At 41.1% G+C, this 19,613-nt stretch overlaps 1 protein-coding gene across 2 annotated transcripts in view; it reads left to right on the forward strand.

The window, feature by feature from the left end:
* Nucleotides 1–1,720: 1,720 nt before the first annotated feature.
* ntn1b (netrin 1b) overlaps nt 1,721–19,613 on the forward strand; it is a 52,835-nt gene continuing 34,942 nt past the window's right edge. The window contains exons 1-2 of one of the 2 annotated variants that reach the window (XM_086056597.1): nt 1,721–1,909; nt 1,985–3,027. In XM_086056597.1, coding sequence (XP_085912723.1) covers nt 2,013–3,027 — 1,015 coding nt within the window. In that variant the 5' untranslated portion in view covers nt 1,721–1,909; nt 1,985–2,012. Of the gene's footprint in view, nt 1,910–1,964; nt 3,028–19,613 lie in introns of those variants that run through there. The other variant, XM_086056596.1, reaches the window with a different exon arrangement.

The raw sequence follows: 19,613 nt of genomic DNA on the forward strand, positions 1-19,613 counted from the left end.
CAGACCAAATGACGTCACTCTAAAAAGAACATCAAAACAGGATTTGATTTTTTTTTTGTTTTCTTGACACTAGACGTTGTTTTGGTATTGGACGCTACTAACAAGGTTTGTGTTAAATTCTGATTAATATTGTGTTTGTGGGATATGAATTAAGTAGAAAAACCCACCCGTTTTAGCCATCTCAGGGGGTGGCCATTTGGTCACTTCTGTCGACTGAAAATTACATCACAGCTGCTCAGGGCTCAAGTAATGACCAATCATGGCTCAGCTTCAGAAAGCAGGTGACCTGTGATTGGCCGTTACCTGAGCCCTGAGCAGTTGTGATGTCATTTTCAGTCGACAGAAGTGACAAAATGACCGCTCCCAGAGATGGCTAAACACTGGTGGATTAACTCTTATTACCCAAACTCAATATTTATCAGAATGCCGTGTTTCAACTAGTGGGCTTGCATAGAACATATTCTTGAAAAAAAAAATGTTTGTGTTGACTTCCCCTTTAACTTTTGACAGATGCAGCCTTTTAGTGAAAGGAAATGATTCGCTCAAATAATATGAGGCATGAGGGTGTGGCACTCATTGCCACATACAGCCTAATTTGATCTCAAGTAGTCAGCACCAGTAAAATTAATATACATGTAAATAAATTGATGTTTTTTTTCCCCCTTTGATTAATTGAAAAGCAAGTACATATACTGTATGTCCACAGGTTTAACAAACCACCCTTCTGCTTCTTATCTATAGCATGTGTGCCTTATAATGGACCACAATTGCAAATGAAGGCACACTTTAAGTCACGGGAATTTTGAACTGAAAATCCAGCATTATACTTTATATTCGTTATACAATTTTTTCAACTTCATTTTCTACATGTGTATAATAATGGGCAAAACATATATAAACTCCTGAACCATATAAACTTAACTGAGAATTTATAGGAGCATTATATATATATACATTCAACTCTCCCCTTCCACATTTCTTATCAATTCAAATCATTCAGTGCAGCTTTAGCTCTTCAACATTCACACAACATTTATTCAAAAAGTGTATAATTTAATGATGCCCAATCAGGGTGCCAGTGTGCTAAAAAATCACATTTATTAATTTCAAACATACCTTTATTCATCCATGCCAGCAACGCATAGTTACATGCAGGCAGAATAATTAAATGCACTTCCATTAGATGGCAGCAGGTGCAATAAACTTCTGCCTGTGTCACTGTTTCCTGCGAGTATGTCAGCCTCGTGTTCAATCAAACAGGCCAGATTCCCCATTGAGCATGTCGCTTTGTGAGTGAATGCAGACAAGATCATTATTAATTCAGTGATACTGTTTGGTGGTGCTCTGTGACATTTTCCTTGAGTATAATAGTGGGTACCTGCATGGGCTCAATGAAGTTTGCGAAAAACACCATACGTACATATATCTATGCAACCCAGACTTAATATAGTTGCTGTGTTAGTATTCCCATTTCTTGGTTGTTTTGCTGAAACTATACAAGTGACGGACAGCCCAAACAAAACGCCGTGAGCGCAGCAGTACGTTTATATGTAGTACATTATGTTAACCACAAGATGGCGCTGTCCCCTAGCAGTGACTCACCGAGGTTGAGCTCTCTCCTTTCTCGAGGAGTGAGAGGACCCCCTTTTTCTGCAGCCCATCACAGATGGAATGGGGCAGACAGAGCCGAGGGTGGCCAGAGGTGTGACTGAGTGTGGACACACACAGACAGAAAGACTCACAGCCTGCAGACGGCCCTTCATAATCACCTCATTTCATCAGAGAGGAAAACACACAATCCCAACTTTTTTTGTGCATAAACTGAAAAGGTTATGATTCAAATTTTTAGGTGTTTTGCTGCACATTGACTGACTGAGTAGGTTTTATTAGAGTTAGGGTTCCTTTCCTGGTAAGAATATCCCACCCTCATGAATATACTCAAATGTGTCATATTTTCAACGGTGATGTTCTTTTCTCATGCTAGGAGAAGTCCCCGCGGCGCACGGACTACAATGCAAAGGATTTTGGAGGTTTGGCTCACCTTAGTGACACTCTGCGCCCTGAGCGAGAGGGTCTTTGGGGGCTACGGGCTGAGCATGTTTGCTGCCCAGTCCTCCCCTCCGGACCCGTGCTACGACGAGAACGGGAACCCCCGAAGGTGCATCCCCGACTTTGTCAACTCAGCCTTCGGCAAGGACGTGCGAGTGTCCAGCACGTGTGGCTCCCCCGCAGCCAGGTACTGCGTGGTGTCCGAGAAGGGGGACGACAGGACGCGGGACTGCCACACCTGCGACGCCGGGGACCCCAAGAAGTGTCACCCGTCCGCTTATTTGACTGACCTGAACAACCCGCACAACCTCACCTGCTGGCAGTCGGAGAACTACGCGCAATACCCCCAAAACGTCACCCTCACCTTATCCCTGGGCAAGAAGTTCGAGGTCACCTACGTGAGCCTGCAGTTTTGCTCACCCAGACCAGAATCCATGGCCATCTACAAATCCATGGACTACGGCAAGTCCTGGATGCCGTTCCAGTACTACTCGACCCAGTGCAAGAAGATGTACAACCGGCAGAACAAGGCGGTGATCACCAAGCAGAACGAGCAGGAGGCCATTTGCACGGACTCCCACACGGACATGCACCCACTGACGGGGGGTCTCATCGCCTTCAGCACCCTGGACGGAAGACCCTCGGCGCACGACTTCGACAACTCGCCGGTGCTCCAGGACTGGGTGACAGCCACCGACATTAAGGTGATCTTCAGCCGGCTGCACACCTTCGGAGACGAGAACGAGGACGACTCGGAGTTGGCCCGAGATTCGTACTACTACGCCGTCTCGGACCTGCAGGTGGGCGGCCGGTGCAAGTGCAACGGCCACGCGTCCAAGTGCGTCAAGGACAGAGAAGGTCATCTGGTGTGCGAGTGCAAGCACAACACGGCGGGACCCGAGTGCGACAGGTGCAAACCTTTCCACTACGACCGACCCTGGCAGCGCGCCACGGCGAGGGAGGCCAACGAGTGTGTCGGTAAGCCAAAGTCCTCCTTATTTTTTCCTTATTATTACTGTAATATTATGGAAGTAAAACTATTGCGTAATTACGGTCAAACTCAGCTTTTACGCACGAGAATTACGCATTAACCAATTGAATTAAACACAGTTTTTCCAAAAGGAAAACAAAACCCGTGTTTTATATGTTCACATTTCCAATTAATAATACATTAGCTAAACAAAAACAACCCACCATTATTATTATTATTATTTTTTAATGACGTTGCATTTTAAAACTTTCGAGAAATTATATACCTCATTGATTGCGTGCTTGCGATTGTATTAAGGACAGTCCTCCTTACATTTGTGAGGCTGGGGTTCGATCTCAGCTCTGGCCTTCCTGTATGGAATTTGCATATGTCCCCTGTGCTTGCTTGGTTTTTTATAATAATAACAACAACAACAACAACAACAATAATAATAATAATAATAATAATAATAATAATAATAATAATAATAATAATAATAATAATTCTGTGGGTACTCTGGCTTCCTCTCATATCCCCAAAACATGTATGTTGTTAAATGAAGACTCTTAACTCATCATATGTGTGAATGTGAGTTTAATTAAATTATTGTTTTTCTACATGTGCCCTGCAATTAGCTGGCGACCAATCGTGGGAGCCTTTAGCCCAGAGTTGGGATAGGCACCAAGCTCACCAGCAATGTTGGATAATGAGGAGAGTGCTCTCTGGATATTGCCATTTAAAAATGAGTAGCCAAAAAACACACAATTCATTTGGAACTTGGACTTATAGCCAGTTGATAAACACTATTATTAAACATTATAATCGTTATAATGATTGGCTAAAGCAGCAAGAAGAAATGTTGTTTCCTAAATATCTGCTCATTTGATTGATGAGGATACCCTTTGTTGACCTCTGATTTGTATCTGCACCTAAAGAAAATTTGAGGGGAGAAAAGAAAGAGTATAGGAAGTCATACCAACAGCAAGTGCGCCTAGCTTTCCAAATGTGTAATTCTGCTTTGAGCATGTTCCCCAATACTGCAGAGGGAAGGAAACATTGCAGCTGCAGTGACAGACATCAGGGGCGTGTTGAGTTTCCTTAAGAAGGTGCCATTACAGACTGGATCGACAATTAGGCTGGTTTTAGTGACATTTTATGGCACCCACAGAGCCGCCTTAAAAAGCCTGCGAGCAATTCTGAAAGGGAACACGGTGGGAGGTCATTTGAATCCTGATTTAAGAGTTCAGTGCAAGTGAACGTATAGCTGTACTGTTTATTTTTCAAGCAGAGCAACGGGTTGCCTTCAGGGGGTTTGTATCAACACGTCACTACCCTGAGCACCGTGAAGCAAAGCTGCAAAAGTAACAAGTTGTGACAATGCGTTGGTTTGCTCAACCAAACAGGACAAGTGAACAACTTGTTCCCCTTGGCCTGCGCCTTTGGACCCTTGCAAAGGTGGCATGTGAGTGTATTTTACTGAAACAAAAAGCTTGTCACTTGTGGCATTCATCTCACTGTGTGGCGAAGGCCCCCTTTCGCCATCACCTCTTGTTATATATATATATATATAAATGTTACATTTTTGGGGGGAAAAAAAAATTAAAGAGAACAATTCGGGTGACATTCTAAGAAATTACACCAGAATAAAAAATTACACTAACAATAAAGTTCTTTTGATTTTGTAAATTATTAAGACACTGAAATCTTTAAACACTCAGCAGCAACAGCCTATGACTATGACACATCTAAGTATTCAAGTTAAAGACAAGTTGTCATTTTTTTGATGAAAGAAATACATACAATAACAGTTACAATTATTGCTAACTGTATTAAAACTCTTTTTATAATGAAATACAGTAACTTTAAAGTCTTTTTCAAATGATTTACACTTTTTAGGCATTAAAATCTTTGAATGTTCAACAGCATACTGTAACGAATTGGGTTATCTGTGCTGTGGTCAGATTTGTGTTTTGCAGAGTTGTGATGTTTCCGAGGTTCATGAATGCATCGTACGGCGAGTGAGAGGAGCAGCGTAGAACAAAGTAGAGAGAGGGAGCTGTTGTACTTTGTTTTTGGCTAAAAAGACTGCTTGCTTCCTTGTCTAAGAAACATTCAAAGTCGGATGATGTCGTTTTAAGTGTTATTATGTTAGACATGCTACTACAGCTTAGCCGCTGATCTCATGTAGCAATGTCGTCACACAACTTTGGGACTTATACACGTAACTTTCCCCTTTGGTGATTTTAACAGCGCAGCCAGAATGTTCCCAAACAGGAGACCGCAATGTACGGGGGACCTTCGAGCTCTGGTTTATTTGCGTATTCGTTTGCTCCTCTTTAGTGCCGCTGCCCTCCTCTCCCGCATCCAACAGTCATTAGCACCCGCGCATAAACCTGCGCTAATAAGTGGACCGAACTGAACGCAAGTGGACCGAATAACCACTCGCCAACAATAAGTATATATATATATATATATATATATATATATATATATATATATATATATATATACTTGACTGTTTCTGTATTTTGATGCGTGGGGCTTGTGCTTGAGTTGCTGGGGGTGTAAAAAACAATGGTCAGTGTCACACCCTGACGTGGACACTGATTGGCTGTCATTGTGTTTGGCATAACCTAGCCTAACAAACCAGATTAACAAGTTAGCAAGCCTTACAAGTCTCCAATATTGTAGGTGGGAGGGCAAGTTTAGGAGCAGAGAGAAGATGTGAAAATGGAGGAGCATGTGAGAGTTGTTGGTCCGATGAATGGTAAATTTGAAAAAACGCACTGACGGCACTACTGATAAAAGCAGAGTGATATGCCTTCTTTGTAAGAAGGACGTTGCTTACCAAAGTAGCAGTTCAAGCCTACCACATAAATGCAAAGTAACCCGCCGCGACTAAAGCCACAGTTAATGATAGCAACAAAGAGGCTAATGCAGCGGGACAGTGCAAAGCTCTTCGCTTAACTAAACTGCGTAGGAGCAAGTCTGCGACCGATAGGCTGAAAAATGTTCTTGCCAAGTGAATAGTGATGAACTGCAGGCCTATCAATAGTTGAAGACAAGGGATTCATTGAGATGTTGCAAACAGCATCCAATGAACTATCATACAAACCACCGTGCAGGACTGCAGTGATGACTAAAATCAGCAAGATGTATGACGGTGAAAATAAAGGAGGCTTGATGTTTTGGGGAGGGCCTTCGGATAAATTTGCTATAACTGCAGATCACTGGGCCTCAACTCGCAACCACGGTTATTTGGTGGTGACTGGACAATTTATTGTTGGCGAGTGGAACTTCAACTCATTTTGCACTAAATGTTGTGAAAACAAAAACCAGGGACTTGGCTGATAAATGCAAAAAACAGATCCTCAAGGTGGCAAATGAAAAAAAAAGCTATACATACACCATAAATAATATAGATACATGGATACAGACAATGGGGGCTTTGGGGCTTTTCTCAGCAATTTTTAAGTGGGATTAAAAAATAGATTAATTAGCTCTTCCCATAGGCTCACTGCAGTCTATTTCACCAAAATGTTTGCAATCATTAAAAAAAATGTTCTTAGAAAATAGGGTCTTAGTGGGATTTATGAAAAGTTTTTACACTTATACTGTATCTATCTAAATCGTTAAGTTACAATCATATTTTGAATGTGCATTGGGTCCCCTTTCTCTCCAGCTTTCTCCCACATTCCAAAAACATGCATGTAAGGTTGATTGAATACTCCTTAGGTGCGAATGTGAGTCTGAATGGCTGTTTGTCTGTACCTGCACTGTGATAGCCTGCCCCTTGCCGAAAGTCAGCTTGAATACGCTGCTGCTCACCCCTGACCTGAATGTGGAGCGCTGAAAAGGGAACGATATACTAATACAGCGGTCAGTTGCCACTTAGCGAGAGTGTCAATGTGAAATCTTTCAGTCTCTGTACAGTATTTGTTCTTTCGTTGACTGGCCGCCAATTCAGTGAGTAGTCTGCCTTGAATGAATGCACATCAGTCATTTTATGTTAGAACTATAATAGTACTGCATAGTATCCGATTTAAACCACACCCTTAAAGCGGAAGTCAACGCAAACATATTTTTTTCAAGAATATGTTTTATGCAAACCCACTAGTTGAAACAGGGCATTCTGATAAATATTGCGTTTGTGCAGTAAGTGTTAATCCACTAATTTTTAGCCATCTCCGGGGGCGGCCATTTTGTCTACTGTCGACTGTAAATGACATCACAGCTGCTCACAACGACCAATCACGGCTCAGATTCAGAGAACAGGTCAGCTGTGATTGGTCGTTGTAAGCAGTTGTGATGTCATTTTCAGTCGACAGAAGCCAAAATGACCACCCCCAGAGATGGCTAAAAACAAGTGCATTTTGCTACTTAACTTATATTCCACAAACGCAAAATTAATCAGAATGCTGTGTTTCAACTCGTGGGCCTGCTGGGAACATATTCTTGAAAAAATTATGCTTGGGTTGACTTCTGCTTTAAACATAGTAATCTGAAGTAACATGTGATCTCTGATAGTCGAAACTTTCAATTTGTTTGAATTTAGGAATACATTTTCAAAGTAATGGAAATTGAATTATTGTATATGTACTGTATATAGATGCTTTCATTAACATTTGTATTAACATATCTAACTGCCCTATAAGTGTAAAAAGAAGTTAACCATTGTTAATAGTAAAACAGTACAATAGTCGTTAATAGTATAAATAACATAGTATAAGGTATCCTGTGATTGACTGGAGAATGTGTACTATTGGCTAAGATTATTGCATGTGGATTTCATGTCATGTTGAAAGAAAACACATTTGATGACACGGGTCGTGTCCTAGGCAGCTGCTTCATATTCTCTCCGTGTGCAGTGTAGCAGTGACCCTGTAACGCCAGCAACACCCCCACTGCCCCCCACCCCCAACTGCCTGGCCTGACTGATGGGCTGCAAAGGCAACTGTGTGGGAAACTCTTGCTTGCCAAGTGGATACTGTGAATTGGAAACAATTACTCACGTGTAATTCTGCACTGTATTCTTGCCGTTGTAATTCTTTGTAATTGTAAGTGTACCTCATCTCAATGAACAGGTGAGATGCTTTCACCATCAGACACTGTGTCCAAACCAACACAATATCAATTCCAAGACAAACACCAAGAACAATGACCTCGCTCTGCTTGCCTAATCTAAAAATGGCCTAACACGACTGAATTGCTGCAAATCATTGTCAGCAAATGACCCCCGCACACCTGGCCATTGACTCTCGTACAAGGACCAACTCTATGCAGAGCTGCAACGGAAATACACCGACCCCTGGTTCTAATTTGGAACGTTTTGAGATGCCACATATTTTATGTAACAACAAACAACATGCCATGCTTTTCAAATCAGTAGCCGATTCCCCTGCCCGCTGTAACTATACTGCATTAAAATAATACTAAAAAGAGAGGAGACAGGTGACAAGAAAGGAGAGTGTGATATATCTGAGGCTGTTGGCCAACCCGTAATTTTTCATGACGAACTGAATTGTAATCGTCAGTCACTCAATCCCTCAGTCAGTTCGCCATTTAAGTCCGTCAGTTAGTCCGTCAAAAATTGGTCCATCAGTCGGTCCCTCCCAAAAAATGGTGCATCAACAATTTTACAGCTGCATTCATAGATAAAATATCTCCATAATCCAACACAGATACTTCTTTATGTGAAAAGAAAAACACAGATTGTTTCAAAAATAAAAACCCAGTTGAAGCCTAAACTTTCTTTAGCAAGATTTTCTATATGCGGCATGAAAGTGAGTGAATCATAGATTAAGACACCGATGTATTTATAGATATGGACCACCTCTATTTCAATGCCCTCAAGAGTGGAGACTGTAGAAATCATTTGAGGCAACCTTTTACAGTAAGAAAACAACATGAGCTTTGTTTTATCAGCAATGAGAACAAGTTTCCAGTGAATTAATAAATGATGGACAGCTACATAAGCTTTTGTAGAGATTCAGCAGCCTGAAAAAGAGTTGATCCATAGCAGTAAATAACAGTGTCATCAACAGAGAAATGCAAATTTTCATTGGACACATTTAGACCCAAACTATACATATACCGTAAATGACAAACAAGAGTGGGCTCAATAAAGAGCCGTGTGGCACCCCCATGTGGACAGTAACAAATTCAGAGGCCATAACGCCATATTTCATGCACTGAGACCTGTTGATGAGGTCATTTGAAAACCAGGCAACCGTGTTCTCGGAAAATCCTTAGTGATGCAATAATTTTTAAAATATCATGGTCAAAGGTGTCAAATGCTTTTGACAAATCTATAAAAAATTCACAGTGGTGTTTTCTGTCAAGTACGACAGTAATATCAATATCATTTATCACTTTTGTTGCCGCTGTGATGGTACTGTTTTGTTCTGCAGCTAAATTGATGCGCTGATATGATGTCATTTCAGTACAAAAACGTTTTAGTTTGTGTCGAATCGTTAGGCCTCTTGTCATAAACCACGTGGGCAAAAGTAAAAAAAAAATCCAAAGTCCAAAAATTCAAATGAATTAATTAAGCATGGATTGGGTGAATAAAAACTTAAATCTCAATCTTACCAAGAAATTATGAGCAATTATGTGATTCCATCTTTGTGAGAAAAAAATTGGGAAGACTTTTGTTTCTGGTGCACAAAATAAGGTCTATTATGGGATACTTGTATAATATTGGTGTGAAAGAACTTGATAGTCCTGACCTCAAGCCCATCAAACACCTTTGAGATGAACTAGAACAGAGATTGTTAGCATAAATGTTCTTCTGGAAGAATGGACATAAAATAAATCCCCAAATGTTCTTATGTCCATACAAGAGCTGAAGAGTTGCATACAAAGTAGATTAATTAGGACTTGATTGTGTCAATTACCGGTTGGCTCTCGTCCTGTTACCCAATAGTTCTAAATAGAGCTAAAATGCATGCTGAGAAAATATTTAACAACGTGGAACATTCTGGAGATGGATGTGGAGAATGTTTGCTCATAAACCAAAGGAAGAGTTTTTAAAATCAACAGCGTCGCAGATTACAAATCACGCCATGAGCCTTGAAAATCAAAACAAAAAGCTCGCCTTTTAAAAACAGTGCATTCTTTCTTTCCTCAACACGCTTTTTGCATGACAGCAGCACACAGAAAGAAGAAACACCAGTTCGGACATGAAGCGAGGAGTCTCTTGAGGCCCCAAGACGCCATAAAACACAGAACCAGTCTCCGTTTGAAAGAGAATTTCTTAATTTGGCTTAACGTCCAGTCAGAGGGATTTGAAGAAATTTGTTGTCTCTCTGCCCGTCTTTGTCCATGGGACTGACCACCGGGACCACTGACACACTGATTGTGCTGCCCGCCTCCTGTTTGGGTCAACAGGTTTGGCCCCGCCAGGCCCACTCACCATCTGTCTCTCATTTCAAGCTCCTTACCATTGGCTCATGTGATGATTAGAGCGAAGCATGATGTCATAGATCTTTAGAGATGATTCTTCACTCGCACCCCTCTCTTCTTCCTCCCTTGCCCATCACTGTGCGCCAGTACCATGGCGTAGGCAACCGCTACTATTAAATTTAATATAAGAGCAAAACATTCACTCAAAGCCTGTAGTTAAAGCACAAAGAAGATGAGAACACAATCATAAAAACAACTGCATGTGTTTGCATGCTATTGTGGTGGTTTGTTTGTTTGGATCTCCATTAATGACTACAATAGTTGTTTCCCCTTTGGGTTTGAACATTACAACTTTCAGATGTGCTGCGTAAATAGTCCGACCCAAAACAACAAATTGGATTTAATAATAAAGGTTACATGAGAATAGGAGTAGTTGTAGTGAAGAAAAAAAAAAATGAGAGTCAGTATGTGGAAAAAAAATCCATTCCAGGTGAAAGCAAACATAAAACGTGTAGTGGTTGATAGAAAACAGGTGTGAAGCAGGTTGGGGAACATTTCTTGGCCTCCCAACGGGGTTGAAAGTCACGCACCCTTGAAAATCCCATCAGCAGCAGAGTGCCAGTTAGATGGACTGCCGAGTCTCAGTCATCTAGAACATGCCGAAGCTTGACTGCAGCTCGGGGGTCCTGCAGTGGAAAAGTCAAACAATGTGGCTGGCAGCAGTTTAGTGTGTGGAAATGCAGCCTGCAGTGACCTTCACATCACTCGAGGAACAGTCAGTGTCAAGCACCTCTGCTTTCTGTTTATGGATAGAATTTCTAGGCACTGCTGAGGCGTTGAAGGGGTCTGCTTTGGTGACCTCAGTATTGCGTCTCTGCTTTTAGAAGGTCACGTTGTTCTGTTGGCTTCATCAAGCTGCAATCTTCCGATCTCGCTGGAGCAGTTTGCGGGCAACTTTTAAGCGGTTGGGACAAGAATCAGTACCTCCAAATCTGAGACCGTTGTACTCGGTCAGGAAAGGGTGGAGTTTCTATTCCAGGTCAGTGATGAGATCCGCCCCAAGTGAAGGAGTTCAAGTAACTTGCAGTCTTGTTCACGAGTGAGGGAAGAACAGAGCGGCAGATCGACAGATGGATGGGCGCAGCGTCGGCAGTGATGCGGACTCAGAATCGGTCTGTTGCGGTGAAGAAGAAGCTGAGCCAAAAGGGTAAACTCTCAATTTAGCGGTTCATCTAAATCCCACCTTCAGCTATGCTAAAGAGCTGTGGGTAGCGAGCAAAAGGACAAGATCACACTTACAAGTGGCCGAAATGAGTTTACTCCGCAGGGTGTCCAGGCTCTCCTTTAGAGATGAGGTGAGAAGCTTGGTCACCCGGGAGCGGAGCCGCTGCTCCTCCACATCGAGAGGAGCCAAATGAGCTGGCCAGTATATCTGGTTACGTTACGTCCTGGTGTTCAGAGCACGCCCCACTGCGAGAGGCCCACGACACACCGGGCTGCCTTTGGACATTTCCTAATATAAAGAACGCAGAGTACGGTCTCGTGAACTCGCCAAGTATGGTCTTCATAAGAATGTACGGGAGAATGTTCCTGTGTAACGGTTAATTAAGTACCGTCTTATCCCACCTCTTTATTATTATTTTTTGTTTGGAATCTAGTGGAGTTGATGCTGTTCATTTAGAAAATGAGTGCCACCTGTGTGACGCACACCTGATGGGGTTGGGTTGATCACTGCCTGTGTTTATTTAGGCAGCAAATTTCCCGAGTTCAGTATGCACGTGAGCATGTCTTTTTTTTTTATGACACAGTGACAGGACATCACTAGTTTGGCTGCGAGTGGGTGTGGTTTTGTGGGTTACGACAGTGACTGTGAAAGTGGAAGCGTGACCGACATTTGATTTAAAATCCATGTCAGCCTTTTGTTAGTTTCTCTATTTGTGAACCCATAAATCTGAATAACGATACCTTTTGTACGTTTCGGGGGTGTGGTGGGCGGGAGGCTTAACAAGTTGATCATGATCGCAAATCTTAATTGATGATCATGATGATGGCAGCAGCAAATTAACTGTGGAACTCACAGAAGTCTATAAAAAATATATAGTTTATAAATTTAAATAAAGATACAACCAAATTCTTTCATCGTGTTGCAAGATAGGGCCACAAAATATTCTGACAAGAATTGAACAGTGGAAAAAAGTGGAACGTCTGAAACTGGCCAAGCCAAGCTCCAGATTTAAACCCCATAGAGCATGCATTTTACGTGCTAGTCTATTTGGTCCAATACTTTTGCTCACCTCACCTAAACATTTCTTGTTCCATTACTAGAATGCTATGGTTCAAGTTGTTGTTTACTCAATCCAGTAAACACATGGAAATAAAAGCTGCAGTGTTGCCCTCTTGTCTTATATCTTATATCATCTTTGATATCAAACCCGGTCAGTCTACAGCAAAAATAAAGTAAAAATGCCCCAGTGTTCCACAGCTTTTGAAGGGGACTTTGCATGAAGAAAAAAAAGAAAATGTACATATTTAAGTGATCTATTAAATAAATTAGAAGAAGGAGGTAAACTGAGGGCAGAATTGCTGTCATTTTTAATAAACATGTTGAACACAAAGAAACCCTTTTACCACTTATGTTATAATAATGATTCAAATAAAAAGAAATGTGGAATGGAAAAAAATATAGAAGCTCTTCATCTATTCAAGTGAGCTTTTTTTCCCTGGTTCAAAAAGAGAGAAGAACCCTTCTCTAACCACTTCAAGCTATGAGAAAGGCTTCGAAAAGAAGAAAAGAAACCCCAATCATTACATTTACATAATGTCACATAATGTCCATGTTATATTGTGTGTTTGTAGCTTGGCTCTTTTTTTTATGGCAGAAAATTAGCTGAAATACTGAACGTATATTTATTAAACAGCTATGTAAAACCAAACATGTAAAAGGTCAGTATGCCTTCTTGTGAGATCCCTTGTTCCAATCCATAGAGAGTCTACAACGAAAAAAAAAAAAAAAAAAAAATCACAAAGACCATACAATATTTTCTGTACATTATGCAAACCATGTCTTAAGTCAACATAACAACAAACGAGAACAATGCTTCCCAAAGCTGGCACTCACTCTGTCGCTTCCAGTTTACAATATAAGCCTGTCTGACTTTGACAAAAGCTTTTCTGTATACAAAAGTCTACTGAAAAAAAAGAAGAAGACATTTTGTGGATTTTAAACAAAAAACATCCATGTGTTACAGCCCAGTGTCCCCTGGGTAACGGGTTGTTTCCCTGAGTGCATAATTCAAGACAGAAAGATGTCGTGGTAACCAGCAAGCGTTTTGACATCAAAGTGTCATGTGCTATGATGACCTTTTGCACATGGAAGCAACCTCATAGTATCGCTTTGTCAATTTGTATCCCTCATCAGGACTTTTTACGACATACAACTGTGCAGTGCATGCATTAAGATCAACTTTTAATTATCTGTAAAACTAATTCAATACTGCAGTCATTTTACAAAAAAAAAAAATCTCATTTGGATTTGGAAATTCTTGGATTATCTGCCTCAATTCACACACCGATGATTTTGTATGACTTAAAGCAGAAGTCAACCCAAACATATTTTTTCAAGAATATGTTCTATGCAAGTGCACTAGTTGAAACAGGGCATTCTGACAAATATTGCATTTGTGGAATAAGTGTTAATCCACTCGTTTTTAGCCATCTCTGGGGGCGTCCATTTTGTCTTCTGTCGACTGAAAATGACATCACAACTGCTCACAACGACCAATCGTCGTTGTGAGCAGTTGTGATGTCATTTATTTTTGAAACAAGCTGTGTTTTTCTTTTGACATAAAGAAGTATCTGTGTTGGATTATGGAGATATTTTATCTATGAATGCAGCTGTAAAATTGTTGATGGACCGATTTTTGGAGGGACCAACTGATGGACCAATGAATTTCTGACGGACTAACTGACTGACTGACTGGACTGACTGAGGGATTGAGTGACTGACGATTACAATTCAGTTCGTCATGAAAAATTACGGGTCGGCCAACAGCCTCAGAAATATCACACTCTCCTTTCTTGTCACCTGTCTCCTCTCTTTGTAGTATTTTAATGTAATGTTACAGCGGGCAGCGGAATGGGCTATTGATCGTCTTTGTGAGCAGTTGTGATGTCATTTTCAGTCGACAGAAGACAAAATGGCCATTCCCAGAGATGGCTAAAAACGAGGACATTTTGCTGCTTAATTTATATTCCACAAACGCAAAAATCAATCAGAATACCGTGCTTCAACTAGTGGGCCTTCTGGGAACATATTCTTGAAAAAAATATGTTTGGGTGTACTTCCGCTTTACAGATGCATGAATATCCGCTGGGCCTCATTTTGTGTATGTAAAGTCGTGTGCCAGTGACAGTTCAAACTGTTGTCCTGGCCATTTATTTTCATTTCTACATTTCTACATTTTACTTTATAGCTGAGATAGATGGGCGCATGAGTGGATGCTTGATCCTTTGTCCAAAGTGTGTCTGCATCGGGGCCGCCAGGGAAAATCCAGCGTGACATCAGGACCACCTAGGGAGAGCACATTGAGCCCCTTTGGAAAGTGTGAAGAAGGGCAGCGATGATTAATTGGCCAGCGGAGGGCCACGCTTGGTGGCTCAGCTTCAGACCCCGAGCCTGCTCTCCCGCTACACTGCTACCCGACACATCTAGCTCAGTGTCGGTGCTTGCTTGCACACAAAAACACATGCACTCATTGCCACTTGGGTACCGTCCCTACAGTTTTGAGGTACACAAGAACATTAGTGTATTGATTCTTTGTGTTAAAATCAAAATCATATTTTTAATTCTCTAGTCTGAGTATAACTGTTGAGAATGTGACATATTGGAGTAGTTCGTCCCTGCTGGTCAATAAATGTACACTACACAGGAGAAACGTTCGAGAGCTTACTACATTCATAGTGAAAATCAACCCAAACATATTTTCTTCAAGAATATGTTCCCAGCAGGCCCACGAGTTGAAACACGACATTCTGATTGATGTTGCGTTTGTGGAATATGAGTTAAGCAGCAAAATTAATCAGTTTTTAACCATCTCAGGGGGCGGCCATTTTGTCACTTCTGTCAACTGAAAATGACATCACAACTGCTCAGGGCTCAGGTAACGACCAATCATGGCTCAGCTTCAGAAAACTGAGCTGTGATTGGTCGTTACTTGAGCCCTGAGCAGTTGTGATGTCATTTTCAAACGCAGTATTCATCAGAATGACTTGTTTCAACTAGTGGGTTTGCATAGAACATATTTTTGAAAAAAATATGTTTGGGTTGACTTCCCTCTTTAAAGGACATACGCATACAACAACCTCGTATTGTAATATTCATGAACGAATATGATGCACTTGTGCATGTGGATAACCACTGTTTCCACTTAGAGAACCATTTGTAAGTTTGCTATCTGCGCCAAAAAACAGTTTGTCCATTTTTAATTTAAAAACATTCTCACGTAAATACCGTTAATTTTATCAGCCATTCGAAAATGTAGTCTTAGTTTTAGTCCAGGTTCATTCACGCTTGTTAATTTTTTAGCACATTTATTCAACCTCATCCCGTTTTTATTTAGTCAAGTTCAGTCGACTATAAGTCGAGCATTTTAGTCTTTATTTTCATCCACAAAAACATCATTTTATTTGTCGAGTTTCTGTCAACAAAAACTGTCAACATTTTATTCTAGTTTTGGTCACGACAATCATTTTACCCTTATACATTTTTTTGGTCAGCAGTTTATATTGAACATTTTCATGTTCATTTCACACACGTACTTCCAGAGATGGGCATTCCGTCCCAGTTCTCGCTACGGTGACCAAGATTCTTTGCAGATAGAGCATGCTCAAAACACAAATCAATGTTCCTTTCTATGGAGGTAGTATTCTGATACACGTTTATATGAGCATTTATATGATTTGAATGAAATCTCGTTTGGACCTTTCTCTTGCTTGTTTACGTATTTTCAACACACTTTCGTGGATTCTCTTTCGGTGCTCCAGAATCTCCTGCAACTCAAAAACATGCATGTTAGTTTCACCTTTCCTTTGCCACTTAAGTGCTGCAATTGCTTTTCGGCATAGTAATAATGATGGCAAATGCAACCACAGTCACAAACACATTTTGTTTTCTTCCAGTCCCGTTCCCCCTCAAGAGTAATGGTTTTGTGTCAATCAATATATAGACTGCATTGTCTCTTGCACGTCACCATTTTCTGTATGTACCACACGGTTGCTGATAGTAGCACAAGAGAGGCTGCCAAAAAAAAGGGTCCTCTGAATTTGATTTTGCAGCAATACCTGTTGCTCCTTTTTGGGGTTTTACATCTGCTTGTCTTCAGTATGCAGCTCTCAGATACCTCAGGGATCAGCTCTTCTCTAGGAGAGAACGTTGGTGGGCCATATACTTTATTTGGTACTAAGCCTTCAGTGGAGACTTGCCCGCTTTGATCCCCCTCTTAAAACCAACACTATCATATTGCAGCCATTGGTGCTATACCAAAGCACAATATAACAGCATGCAATTGTGCCACATACATTACTTGGAGCAGTTCATAATAAATATATCTAATTACATGACAAAATATGTGTAAAATGTAAATAAAATAGTATACATCATACTCACTAGAGATGTTGATTGTTACATTTTTCACTGTGTGTACATTGCTACAAATGTGCTTTGCAGGTTGAATTTGGCTGGAACAGGTTTTGCTCCAGCCAGTTAATCAGAGGAACAAATTCTGATGTCATCAAGGGCAGCAGCAGCTGATTAGAGCCTGAAATCTGATTGGACAAAAAAAAAAAAAAAAAAAAAAATCCAACATCCACATACATCTACTATAGAAGCAGTTTAGCCAAGCGAGATGCCGCAAAATGAAAAGAATAAACTGCTGGGAATATTCAGCATATATGGTTACTGCCCCGCCCACCCCTCGAGAATTTTCATACGTTTGCTTCATACATAAACATCACTCTTGTGATGGCCTTTCTACTCTTGGTCAGTCTGACATTAAGGTCTCATCAGTGATCACATCCGGTGTTAAACAGCATTCGTCTTGCTCACCACTGCTACCAAGCAGATGGCTCAACTATAAAACAACATCCCAGCTTCACTCTCACAGAAAAAGACAACAGAAAGTGTCTCTATCTGAGACAGTTTCCTCTTTCAGGAAAACCTTAACTGCTGACGTAAACCCCGGCGTGGACCTCATTGAACGTTTTGGTAGTGTTTGCTCTTATTTACACAGACATCGAGGCACAATTTCTCATGATAGAGAGTTGGAGATAACGTAGGGTGTCTGGTTCCCACTTCAGCCCACCACTGGGAAAAATAATGACCTCAGACGGAGTATGGAGACAATACATGGAGTGTCTGGGCTCTGTTTCATCAAGTTTTGATATTGTGGAGTGTCAGGATTCATCTGAAAAAAGTGAAACACGGTATCCGCCGCGTATCATACTGAGAATATTATAATGGAGGAAGAAGTGACTGTGATGCTGGGTGAACTTTTAATACTTCACAAAAGTAGAATAGCAATAAGTAGCAATTAGCAAAAAGCAATTGAGAGTAAAGTGAAAATAGTATTTCTAGAGCGCATGTCAGTCATGGCAGTCATAACTTTCCTTTCTATTATGGCAACCCGTGAAAGGACTACCGTTATGTGTCAGGGGTGAACAGTGACTCAATGTATGAGGGAAAAAAAACTTGTGTCCACACCGTGATTATGTCATTTGTTCTTCTTTGGTTCATACTCTTCAGTCTTCACCTCCACAAAGTTTTGGGGAAATTGGTCAGATAGTTTTTGTGTGATCCTGCTAACTGACAAAGCAATGACGTTCAAAACAATACTTGTCATCTTACCTTGTCTACATGTAGCCGGGGTTTTTTAACATATGTGTTACCTCCACTAAAACGAAGTAATGATTGTGTTCCTCTTGATATGTCTAAAACTACACAACCAATATCCACATCGCAATTCTGAAAGGCCGAGACAGAAACGGCTAAGTTTTGTTGCAGATCCAGGAATATTTCAGCTATCATCCCAGAAACTGCTTTAGCGCCTTATGGTAGACACGTCTTCTCCTTGATTTGTTTGTCAGTTGGAGAACAGTTTGTAAAGTGCGCTGCCACCTCTTGTTGTAATGGAATGGAACAGAATTAAGCTCAACTTACGACCAGGCACAATTACCGTAGGCCTAACTCGTTCATCTAATTTCCACAATGAAAATCCTGTCTTCATTGTTAGATGATACTTATGAGTAAATACATCTGTTTTTCTTATTCTGATGACATCATCAGAGGATACAGTATTTACTCAAAGTTTCAATTTTGGAATCATCCCCTAACAAAACCTTCTGTGGAAAATAAGTGTAGTGACGGTCAATGGTTTCATTAACAGCAGGGGGGCTTTATGCTGTAAACTACCACATTGGGGTAGCCTTTTATTTTCTCTTCAATAATGTTGACGGGTCACTGCAAAGGTTGCCAGAAGCTGGTGTGATTCAGGAAGAACCAAGCCTTTTCCTCTTCAGCTTGTACCAACGTCCTGGAGGCCACCTAGCAACCAGGACAAACTTTGGGACCAAAGTGAATGGAGTACCGCTGTGATGTCAACTCAGTGTTTCCATAAAAACAATCAGCGACCATTAATTCCCTGACTTTTTCCTTCCTATCAGGAGAAAATGTAGCGTTGTGTTCAGTCTGTCACATTTCAACTCCCACTGTGTGGTTTTTTTTGTGTGGTGAACACAGTACAAGATGTGAGCTTAGAGAAAGTCTGCATACCATAGTCCCAAGTCACATCTTTGTATGTATCTAATCTTACCCTCGATGAATCTTTCTGTCCTCGGTGCTCACTGTCTGCCTCCATTGGCCTCCAAGTGAATATAAAATGGAAAATAAGTGCTAAAACTCGAGGTATAGGGTTAATGCGCTCATAGGAGACATTTTTTGACGTAAGGATCTGGCTTGTTTGAAGTCGATCCATGGAGCAAAGAGCAGAAAAGCATAATAAACATGCCACCACAATGTGGATTTTCATCTCAGCGTTATGATTTACAGCCCGGTGGCTTCCTACCTCCTTCTCCCCCTTTTCTTCTACACAGGGGAGCACAGCGCGTGCCGGAGAGTTATAATAGCCTCCCCGCTCAG

Source organism: Filicampus tigris, chromosome 16 (assembly GCF_054856515.1).
Source record: "Filicampus tigris isolate MCC_2025a chromosome 16, RoL_Ftig_1.0, whole genome shotgun sequence".
Lineage (NCBI taxonomy): Eukaryota > Metazoa > Chordata > Actinopteri > Syngnathiformes > Syngnathidae > Filicampus > Filicampus tigris.